Here is a 12,072-nt window from a genome sequence, read left to right on the forward strand (position 1 = left end):
TGAACATTTGATAAGTGGCTTATGCCCCCCCCCCCCCCCCCTCTTAATAAAGACAACGTGCACAAGCAGACTCAGACGAGACGTTCAAGGAAACTTTGTGAAATGAGTTAAAAAAGAATTAAACGGCAGAGAAAATAATGACACAAGTGAACAAGGGTCTGATGTAAAAGCTCTATAAAGTCAGAATAAATGCAGAATATTTCAGGTTTGAGTTGTTTAAGGTGAAGTAAAACGTCTCTTCTTCCTGCTCTCTGTTAGCTTGGCTCCAGCATGAGGATCCCTCCCCTGACCTCTGACCTCAGGTTTGCTTTTTCTGAGTCTGACCAACAGAAAACACGAAAAATCAACATTTAGTTTCCAGGAAACAGTCAAAAGCTTTTCCTCCACCAAACATCCACCCTGCAGCCGTCTTCTTATCTGCAGATTATTTCATCTCCACACAGAACAGAGAAGAACTCAAAGCTCCAGGATGATATCCGAAGGTTTCTGAGCTCCATGATAATGTGGGATGTGTTTAAAACAGAGACTTCAGAGCTGATCTCCAGCAGGTTTCATGCAAAGCTCTGCTGCTCCACCTCAGGTGGAGCATGTTTTCAGCAGGAAGTGATGAGGAGCAGGCGGAGCTCCCTGTGGCCACAGCGTTTAGTGGCGTAGTTAGTGATGGTGGCTGCTGCCTCTGCACTTTAAAGCCTCGTAACGGTGGAGGCAGGACGATTTGAACAGACCGCACTGCTATGTTTAGACTAAACTAACAATCTGAGATGGTCCCACCACTGCTGGAGCTGTTTTTGGCTCTTCTCTGGAACCTATTTTGGTGAAACCTCCTTTTATTCCCCCTCAAGTTAACTAATTTCAAATGTGAGCTAAAAAAAAAAACAGCTGCAGAACATTTTGATGCACTTTTAGAATCATATTTGACAGAAAACTCCCATTTTGACTCATTGAGTTGTAAACAAGCGTAAAAGCTGAGGCCTGGGCTGGAGAAAGGCTGCTTGTTACAGTTAATCGGAGCAGTCGGAGCACCTCGGGCTGTGAGGGGTTAACGGCTCAGGGGCACATCAGCGTCACCACAATGACTTCCGACTCTTGAGGTCTCCTTGGTGGGCTGCCGTTAAAGGGTTAAAAAAGGCTCTTTAGCAGCAGCGAGAGGAAACATGGCAGAAATTACCCTCCTTTAGGGAAGGTGTGCTTTCTTATTACCCCACCACATCTAGCTGCTCACTCATTGCTTCTGCATACCAAACTAAAATGAAGTTAATTGCAAGCTATTGTGAAGGCAGCTTTGTGCCTGCTTCCTTTTTGGGAACAAACAAATTAAAATATGTGCAGATGGACTAAAGAGTCAATGGAAAACATGTGTTTAATTAAGCATGTCTGATCAGTGTCTGACTGCAGAACCTTTTACTTAAAGGTATTTTTAAACCTTATTTCTGGCATGAAATCCGTTCATCTGCTCACCGAGAACAGTTTGGTTTATTCACTCCGTGCTCTGTGACAGTCGGCTAACTTCACAGAGTTTGCTATTGCTAGTTTTGTGCAACATGGCAGTAAAGTCGGCGTCCTTCAGAAGATATTTAGATAACTGGAGATCCATATAACGGAGTGAACGGGGCTTAGAGGATGCAGCCTCTAAATAAGGCATTATCTGTCTTTATTTCACCAATACTTTAAGAAGAATGAATGAATGAACGTGTGCTATAGCTCTGTTAGCTCATAGCTCTGTTAGCTCATAGCTGCTGTTAGCTCATAGCTGCTGTTAGCTCATAGCTGCTGTTAGCTCATAGCTCTGTTAGCTCATAGCTGCTGTTAGCTCATAGCTGCTGTTAGCTCATAGCTGCTGTTAGCTCATAGCTCTGTTAGCTCATAGCTGCTGTGTTGTTGTTATTGGCGGCTATCGGGGGGCTTATAGAGGGATTTCTACACACTCGATGATGTCATCCACACGCCCCCTGCAGCACAGTTTATTTACTCCGGTAAGAACGTCCATCTTACTCAAAGTCGTCGTTCACGTCGTCAAAATCTGATAAATATCCTGCCATGTTGCACAAAACTATCAGCAGCAAACTCTGTGTGAAGTTAGCCGACTGTCACAGAGCACGGAGTGAATGAGCTGTGCTGCAGGGGGGCGTGTGGATGAAGTGGTCCCAGTAGAGTGCCTGTGTAGAAATCCCTCCGTTAGCTCTCCTATAGCTGCAAGTAGCCACATAACAGCAGCTATGAGCTAACAGAGCTATGAGCTAACAGCAGCTATGAGCTAACAGAGCTATAGCACACGTTCATTCATTCATTCTTCTTAAAGTATTGGTGAAATAAAGACAGATAATGCCTTATTTAGAGGCTGCATCCTCTAAGCCCCGTTCACTCCGTTATATGGATCTCCAGTTATCTAAATATCTTCTGAAGGACGCAAACTTTCACCAAACTGTTCTCAGTGAGCAGATGAACGTATTTCATGCCAGAAATAAGGTTTAAAAACACCGGAGTTCCCCTTTAATAACCAGAGCAGGATGCTAATAGAAGTCCCAGAAAGCAGAAGATTGTCTGAGAGTGTTGAGGGATTTAACCGGGTCAGAATGAACTAGTTTAGCTGGGATACTTTAAAGCTAGCAGCACAGGCTGAACCAGAGGCAGGTTACCTTCCAGGACTAAAGCTTCCCACAGAAAGGGCAGTCGGTGGCGTAAACATGAACTGTAGAGCTGCAGCTTCATGATGAAGTTGGAGGCTGGGAGTCCATTACTGACGGTCCTGTGGGAGCTCAGCCCAAGGCAGCTGAAACTGGACTTTTATTTTCTTGGGATAAGTCCAGCTCCACTCAGCTCAGAGGAATTTAAGCATCAATCATACGTGACTTTGCAGGACTTTAACACCGCCTTTCCCTGCCTTTGGTCCGGAGCTCTTGGATGTGTTTCGAGGCGCTTCCTCAGGAGGTTTGTGTCTAAAATACATTTCATGGAAACTTGAGCAGACTCATTTATAATGAGCTGATGGTTCCAGCTAAACAGCATGATCAGATACTCGGTCCTGAGATTAAAACCTGCCAAACAGAGAGCTGCTGACTGCCTCCCTCAGAAACCTCCCAGCTACTGCTGATCACAGTTTACCGCAGAGCTCCAGTTGCTGTGAAAACAAACTCTCCGAAGGCTTCACTTTCCCCCCGACACACTCACCTTGGAGTGTTGACCCAGACGATGCCAATGTGGCAGAAGAAAATACACTCCTTGTCTTTCTGGTTCTCGCAGGAGCAGCGTTTCTCTCTCCGGTGGGCCGTGTGGGTGAGCTGCACGAGGGGGCCCTTCTCCGCCACGGGGCTCGTCACCGAGGCTGTGGAGCAACAGATTTACCACGTTAGAACTGGATTCTCCTCGAGTTTAAGGTTTCATTATCACCTCCGAACGCCACCACACCTTCAGGTGCTGTGGTTACAACCAGTTTCCTGCTTCCACGTCATTTATGGGACAGCTTCAGACGGTTCTTACCAGATTTATTTGGTTTATTGCTTAAAATGAGGATAAATCTATTGGTTGTTTTATCAGTTAAAACATAAAATAGGTTAAATTCATTATATGGTGTGAATTATTTCTGAGTTTTCTTGGTTTTCTTGGTCATTTTTATGCAACTCATTCATGTTTGATAGATAAAATTAATAAAACCTGCAAAATATTCCACAAAAAAACTTTTTTCTGGCTGAACCGCTGATGAAATTCATCACTTTGAAAGTTTCTCTGTGTGACATGTAAAAGAAATAAATTTATCAGAGACACCAACTTGTTTTACAGCGCTGAATATGTTAATTTCTAAGGGATTCAAACCTAAACTGTGAATAAAAAACCTTGTTTATGATGTAATAAATCATTTAATTTGTGAAAAAGTACGTAACACTTTTTTCTGGAGGGTTTAAGCTGATGAATATTAAAAAAATAAGCTTTCAAAAATAAAAAAAAGTTAGATCATCTCATCTTTATCGGGGGAACAGTCGCTGTCGTCACAGCTGTGACATCACTGTGACATCACTGTGACATCACGCTGCTCTGCACTGACTCATACACCTCTGACTTCTGCTTTTGGCCTTTCAGCTGCCATGAAAAGAGATTTGCACATGATTGTCATCACTATTGTCTGATTTTTCCCTTTATATCGCTGATTGTCGTCATATCTCAGGTGTTAACAGGCTCGGTCTGGTTTAGGCTCACACCGTATTCTGTGTAAAGGGTCCCAGAACCTGTGGTCAGGAGTCCTGGTGACGTAGTCCTGCCTACTGCGGTGTTTCCTCCACCTTACTGCACAACGAGCTCAGCCATGGCTGCACCTGAACACATGCACACATGCACACGTGCACACGTGCAGGTATTAAAAAAGCCTGTAAAGCGGCCCACAGACGGCCTTTGATGTTGCTTACAGCGCACACGGGAATGTTAGGGCGTCTAAAGAGGGTTTTACACGACTTACACACGGGCACAAAATAACACCTCTGCTCGCCATAAATGGTTTGGGCTGTTCTTTATGTCACAGATTCAAATATTTGAGGTTGTTGTTCATGTAAAGTTTCCAAGGAAGCTGTTATTTTGTCCAAAGTGGAACAAGAATCATTGTTTTTTTTAGGCTCCTGAGCCTCGTCCCGAGCCTCTTCCCGAGTCCTGAGCCTCTTCCTGAGCCTCGTCCTGAGCCTCGTCCTGAGCCTCGTCCTGAGCCTCGTCCTGAGCCTCTTCCTGAGTCCTGAGCCTCGTCCTGAGTCCTGAGCCTCGTCCTGAGCCTCGTCCTGAGCCTCGTCCTGAGCCTCGTCCTGAGCCTCGTCCTGAGCCTCGTCCTGAGCCTCTTCCTGAGCCTCGTCCTGAACCTCGTCCTGAGCCTCGTCCTGAGCCTCTTCCTGAGCCTCGTCCTGAGCCTCGTCCTGAACCTCGTCCTGAGCCTCGTCCTGAGCCTCTTCCTGAGCCTCGTCCTGAGCCTCGTCCTGAACCTCGTCCTGAGCCTCGTCCTGAGCCTCTTCCTGAGCCTCGTCCTGAGCCTCGTCCTGAACCTCGTCCTGAGCCTCGTCCTGAGCCTCTTCCTGAGTCCTGAGCCTCGTCCTGAGCCTCGTCCTGAGTCCTGAGCCTCGTCCTGAGCCTCGTCCTGAGCCTCGTCCTGAGCCTCTTCCTGAGTCCTGAGCCTCGTCCCGAGCCTCTTCCTGAGTCCTGAGCCTCGTCCCGAGCCTCTTCCTGAGTCCTGAGCCTCGTCCTGAGCCTCTTCCTGAGTCCTGAGCCTCTTCCTGAGTCCTGAGCCTCTTCCTGAGTCCTGAGCCTCGTCCTGAGTCCTGAGCCTCTTCCTGAGTCCTGAGCCTCGTCCTGCTGCAGGTACAGGACACCTGTTGCAGGTACAGGACTCCTGTTGCAGGTACAGGACTCCTGCTGCAGGTACAGGACTCCTGTTGCAGGTACAGGACGCCTGTTGCAGGTACAGGACACCTGTTGCAGGTACAGGACACCTGTTGCAGGTACAGGACACCTGTTGCAGGTACAGGGCACCCGTTGCAGGTACAGGACGCCCGTTGCAGGTACAGGACACCTGTTGCAGGTACAGGACACATGTTGCAGGTACAGGACACCTGTTGCAGGTACAGGGCACCCGTTGCAGGTACAGGACGCCCGTTGCAGGTACAGGACGCCCGTTGCAGGTACAGGACTCCTGCTGCAGGTACAGGACTCCTGTTGCAGGTACAGGACGCCCGTTGCAGGTACAGGACGCCCGTTGCAGGTACAGGGCACCCGTTGCAGGTACAGGACGCCCGTTGCAGGTACAGGACGCCCGTTGCAGGTACAGGACGCCCGTTGCAGGTACAGGGCACCCGTTGCAGGTACAGGACGCCCGTTGCAGGTACAGGACGCCCGTTGCAGGTACAGGACGCCCGTTGCAGGTACAGGGCACCCGTTGCAGGTACAGGACGCCCGTTGCAGGTACAGGACGCCCGTTGCAGGTACAGGACGCCCGTTGCAGGTACAGGGCGCCCGTTGCAGGTACAGGACGCCCGTTGCAGGTACAGGACGCCCGTTGCAGGTACAGGGCGCCCGTTGCAGGTACAGGACGCCCGTTGCAGGTACAGGACGCCCGTTGCAGGTACAGGACGCCCGTTGCAGGTACAGGACGCCCGTTGCAGGTACAGGGCTCCCGTTGCAGGTACAGGACGCCCGTTGCAGGTACAGGACGCCCGTTGCAGGTACAGGACGCCCGTTGCAGGTACAGGGCGCCCGTTGCAGGTACAGGACGCCCGTTGCAGGTACAGGACGCCCGTTGCAGGTACAGGACGCCCGTTGCAGGTACAGGACGCCCGTTGCAGGTACAGGACGCCTGTTGCAGGTACAGGACGCCTGTTGCAGGTACAGGACGCCTGTTGCAGGTACAGGACTCCTGTTGCAGGTACAGGACGCCTGTTGCAGGTACAGGACTCCTGTTGCAGGTACAGGACGCCCGTTGCAGGTACAGGACTCCCGTTGCAGGTACAGGACTCCTGTTGCAGGTACAGGACGCCTGTTGCAGGTACAGGACGCCTGTTGCAGGTACAGGACGCCTGTTGCAGGTACAGGACACCTGTTGCAGGTACAGGACACATGTTGCAGGTACAGGACGCCTGTTGCAGGTACAGGACACCTGTTGCAGGTACAGGACACATGTTGCAGGTACAGGACGCCTGTTGCAGGTACAGGACTCCTGTTGCAGGTACAGGACGCCTGTTGCAGGTACAGGACTCCTGTTGCAGGTACAGGACGCCTGTTGCAGGTACAGGACGCCTGTTGCAGGTACAGGACGCCTGTTGCAGGTACAGGACTCCCGTTGCAGGTACAGGACTCCCGTTGCAGGTACAGGACGCCTGTTGCAGGTACAGGACGCCTGTTGCAGGTACAGGACTCCTGTTGCAGGTACAGGACTCCTGTTGCAGGTACAGGACGCCTGTTGCAGGTACAGGACGCCTGTTGCAGGTACAGGACGCCTGTTGCAGGTACAGGACGCCTGTTGCAGGTACAGGACTCCTGTTGCAGGTACAGGACGCCTGTTGCAGGTACAGGACTCCCGTTGCAGGTACAGGACTCCCGTTGCAGGTACAGGACTCCTGTTGCAGGTACAGGACGCCTGTTGCAGGTACAGGACGCCTGTTGCAGGTACAGGACGCCTGTTGCAGGTACAGGACACCTGTTGCAGGTACAGGACACATGTTGCAGGTACAGGACGCCTGTTGCAGGTACAGGACACCTGTTGCAGGTACAGGACACATGTTGCAGGTACAGGACGCCTGTTGCAGGTACAGGACTCCCGTTGCAGGTACAGGGCACCCGTTGCAGGTACAGGACGCCCGTTGCAGGTACAGGACTCCCGTTGCAGGTACAGGACTCCCGTTGCAGGTACAGGACTCCTGTTGCAGGTACAGGACACATGTTGCAGGTACAGGACACCTGTTGCAGGTACAGGACACCTGTTGCAGGTACAGGACGCCTGTTGCAGGTACAGGACTCCTGTTGCAGGTACAGGACACATGTTGCAGGTACAGGACACCTGTTGCAGGTACAGGACGCCTGTTGCAGGTACAGGACGCCTGTTGCAGGTACAGGACGCCTGTTGCAGGTACAGGACGCCTGTTGCAGGTACAGGACGCCTGTTGCAGGTACAGGACGCCTGTTGCAGGTACAGGACGCCTGTTGCAGGTACAGGACGCCTGTTGCAGGTACAGGACGCCTGTTGCAGGTACAGGACACCTGTTGCAGGTACAGGACGCCTGTTGCAGGTACAGGACGCCTGTTGCAGGTACAGGACGCCTGTTGCAGGTACAGGACACCTGTTGCAGGTACAGGACGCCTGTTGCAGGTACAGGACACCTGTTGCAGGTACAGGACGCCTGTTGCAGGTACAGGACACCTGTTGCAGGCGTCCTGTTGCAGGTACAGGGCACCCGTTGCAGGTACAGGGCACCTGTTGCAGGTACAGGACACCTGTTGCAGGCGTCCTGTTGCAGGTACAGGACTCCTGTTGCAGGTACAGGACACCTGTTGCAGGTACAGGACTCCTGTTGCAGGTACAGGACACCTGTTGCAGGTACAGGACGCCTGTTGCAGGTACAGGGCACCTGTTGCAGGTACAGGACACCTGTTGCAGGCGTCCTGTTGCAGGTACAGGACGCCCGTTGCAGGTACAGGACACCCGTTGCAGGTACAGGACGCCTGTTGCAGGTACAGGACTCCTGTTGCAGGTACAGGACACCTGTTGCAGGTACAGGACGCCTGTTGCAGGTACAGGACTCCTGTTGCAGGTACAGGACTCCTGTTGCAGGTACAGGACGCCTGTTGCAGGTACAGGACGCCTGTTGCAGGTACAGGACACCTGTTGCAGGTACAGGACACCTGTTGCAGGTACAGGACTCCTGTTGCAGGTACAGGACACCTGTTGCAGGTACCGGCTCAGCGCTGACCTGCTTCTGTGTGTTCCAGAGCCAGACAGAAACATCTGTCGCCACAGCAGCCAGACACATCATTACTGTATCACGGAGCAGGAGATAATGGGAGAATAATGACGCTACTGTTCTGCTTGGCTTCAAACAGCGGCCCGCAGCTCACCCACAGCCAGCCAGGTTTGAAGTTTTCTCTCGTTTTCGCCCGAGGATGCTGACATTCTTCTGTTAAACAGCGTGTGTGTGTTTAATTCAGTGTGTTTTCTTTGCTGTAGCCCTGAATGCGTTCGCATCAAATGTCAAAAGGAAAATAAAAACATTCCTGGACCGAGTCCCTAAAGTCCCGAAGAGTCAATTACCAGCTTTAGGTTTGACCCCGAGTTCCTGAGCTTCTGTGGGGTCACCGCTCTGCCTGAGCTGGGCCACGAAAGTCAACACAACAGCTTCTGAGTTCATTAAACAAGACAATCCCTCAGCTGACAGTTATGAATCTGTGCTGCATCCAGTCCTTTTTCACCAACTTAACGACACACTTCAGGACATGAGATCAGTTTCAGTTAAGAAATGAACTTCTCCTGTTTGGACACACTTTGGATCCGAGGTTTCAGGAGAGCCCCCTCATCTGGAATGACTGCCGAAGCATAAAAGGATCCCCCAGACAGCTTGGACGGCTCCAAGTAAAACTAATCTGAGCCAAGGTATGTGGTCCTCAGGCTGAAGACAGTGGGACAGGTTTGAATCCATTTTGCACGGTGATGTCACGCTTTTCATCCACTGTTATCATCCCCAAAACTCACAGAACACACCCAAAAAGCAATATCCTGCTCAAACATACATGGAAGGTTAGACAAGCAGGTGGAGGTCTGAGTTCTCAGCTCTGAAGCAACTTAACACTCGTGGCGAGACTCACAGAAATAAGCGAGATGACTTCCTGACGCCACCTTATTAAGTGGAGACAAACAAAAAGAATGCAAAGAATCTGTGTCCTCATCAATCAGTCGTACCCTTAAATCTGATCCACAGCCTGTTTATCCACAGGCTGCAGGAGGGAAATACAGCTCAAGGGCTTCCTTCAACGAGCCTTTAAGTGTTTATAAGAAGAAGGGGGTCGGATCACGTGATTCGGACTTTTTTCACTTCCTTGTTGGGTTCAGGTAACAGAAAGCTTCGTGGTTAAAGCTAAATGACATCGTTTCTACGAAGCCACCTAAATGGACTCCATTTTAACACATGCAGCCACTAGATTTTGCATATTCTTTGAAAGTAGTTCAAGGTAAATACTGAAAAACTCTGTTTCCTCTGAAGAATGTCCTGAGATTCCTGGGAATCCGCCATGATACTCCGCTGGTTAACCTTCGATTGGTGCTGGTTAACCTTCGATTGGTGCTGGTTAACCTTCGATTGGTGCTGGTTAACCTTCCATTGGTGCTGTTTAACCTTCGATTGGTGCTGGTTAACCTTCGATTGGTGCTGATTAACCTTCGATTGGTGCTGTTTAACCTTTAGATTGGTTCTGTTTCTGTGGTTCCAGCTTGTAATCGCTCCCCTCACATGTAAGAATAACATTTCCTGCATTTATCTGTGAAGAAAGTCTTTGTAAATCGATGCAAATGACCCAGTTTTGGATAAAAATTATCACTAGAAACTAAAGTGATAATCTATAAGAGCTAAAAAACTACAAGAAAATAAATGTTTTATTATCTATTAAGAACCAAGATTGTTGTTTTGAATAAAAAACATGTTTTAAACCCTTGTTTTAAACCCTAAAAATAGATTTCTACAACACAATGTTCCCTGAGACCTTTTGGTTCAGCCTGTCAAGCAGATAGAAACATAAAATAAAGCCCTCTGAGAGTTTAAAGCTCTGGCTTTTGTTGGAAATGATCTCATGTCTGGAAACAAAATGAGCTCAAACAAAGCTCCTCACACTTGGTGATGCATGCAGACATCACTCAGAATCTAAAAGGGAAACTCATACAAACACGATATATAACAACCAAAACATCAAAATCAATGGCCTGAACTAACCGGTGAAAGATGGTTTTACCTCACAAAAAGAGGCTGAAAGGAGATCCATCTGAGATCATCAGAAGTCCAGAGACTGCAAGTCAATCATGTTAAAACCGGTTCTTCAGCGGTTTTTAATGTTATCACGAAGCTTCACAGCCATAAAACTGTTTAATCAGAAACTCGGCCAGCGAAGTGTCGCCCAGTCGTGTGTTAATGAGATGAAGGCCCTCACATATCGGTTCAGCTTACAGATGTGAAAAAGAGCCTCATTAAGGGCTCCTCCTCAGTAATTCCCACACACAGGATCAGTCCTGCATCAGTCTGAGCTCTCACACACCGAGCCAACATCGCAGGATCAGCTGAATGATAGCATTGTAGCTGGAGTGACTCACAGGCTGTTTGGCCTCTGTTAGCATCTCTGACACAGTGAAGGCACAGCAGGCCCAGCTGGAAAGGCCTGCAGGCACAAAGCAGGCAGGTAAAGGACATAAACTTCAAAACTAAAGACACTGCAGTGGCAGGAAGTCCGTTAAAGCTGAAGAAACTGAATCAAACATGACATGAAGACAACACCGAGGATCTGGCACCAACTAAGGAAACCTGGAAGTCTGATTCTACAAAAAAGAAGGCACAAAAAGGCTAAAGTTATGTTTGCAAATGTCTTTGTAGATTAGTTATAATTTAGTGCAACCGTTCACCGGTGATGCAACGAAGGAAACAGCAGGAAACAGCAGCTTGTTGCAGTAAAAGATGCGTTGCATCATGTTGTGTAGGACTGAGATTACAAAGGTGTGTCAGAGAGAAACGAGCTGTTCAAAAAAGGTCCAAAACACTCCTCCGACAGCAGAAAAGAATGAAAAGAAAAGGATGAACTGTTGTGATATGACGATTTCAGACCCGAGTCCCATGGAAAACCATCACAGAGAGAATAGTTGTCTGCAGGTGAGCTGGCTGACCTCACAGCTCAACTCATCACCTGAATGCTTCCCTGCCATCAGCCGTCACCATCCTTTCATCCTCACCAACATAATCTATCTCTTCTGTAAAAATATCTCGCATAGCTCATAGTTTCTGCCCAGAAACCAGGACTCAGAACATCATCAAACACATTTCTAACTGATCTCACGTTCAGGGTCGACCCATCTTTCTCAGCTGGGTTTATCGTTTATCGCCGAGGATGGAGCCGGAGCTGCGAACCCAAAGGAGAAGCTTTGTTGTCACGATGCCACCTGCTTCAGCATCGCAGTCGGCTCGGTGGCTCCACTGGACTCGAGTTCCCCTCAACATGAACTGCAGCACAGGAACGCGAGCTGCTCAGACTCTGGTGCATCTCGACGTGACATTCTTATGATGAGAAAGTGTTGAACTGCTAGAAGCAATAAGCTATATCATCTCCTGCGTCTGGTTACACCAGCAGCCGCCGACTGTTTGAAATAAGTGCCCCCCCCCCGAGCAGGAGACTGCTAACGCAAACATGATGTCAGACTCAATGAAGTGAAATGAAAAGGGGATTCAGGCCTCAGGCTGTGGCGGGGAAAGGTCATATCCTGCAGCAGAAAGGCCACAGCGGGGTGCTTCATAGTTCACTCCCTGAAGAGCTCGCTCAAACCGAGGCATCAACACGGTTAGGGTTCAGTTCTGTGCCTCTCAGCAA

At 49.5% G+C, this 12,072-nt stretch overlaps 1 protein-coding gene across 1 annotated transcript in view; it reads right to left on the reverse strand.

The window, feature by feature from the left end:
* LOC140267136 (endothelin-1) overlaps positions 1–12,072 on the reverse strand; it is a 30,762-nt gene that overhangs the window by 7,802 nt on the left and 10,888 nt on the right. The window contains exon 2 of the mRNA XM_072362327.1: positions 3,169–3,322. Within this exon, the coding sequence (XP_072218428.1) occupies positions 3,169–3,322 (154 nt within the window). The remainder of the gene's footprint in view (positions 1–3,168; positions 3,323–12,072) is intronic.

The sequence above is a fragment of the Leuresthes tenuis genome, unplaced genomic scaffold (assembly GCF_036924035.1).
Source record: "Leuresthes tenuis unplaced genomic scaffold, fLeuTen1.0.hap1 SCAF_13, whole genome shotgun sequence".
Lineage (NCBI taxonomy): Eukaryota > Metazoa > Chordata > Actinopteri > Atheriniformes > Atherinopsidae > Leuresthes > Leuresthes tenuis.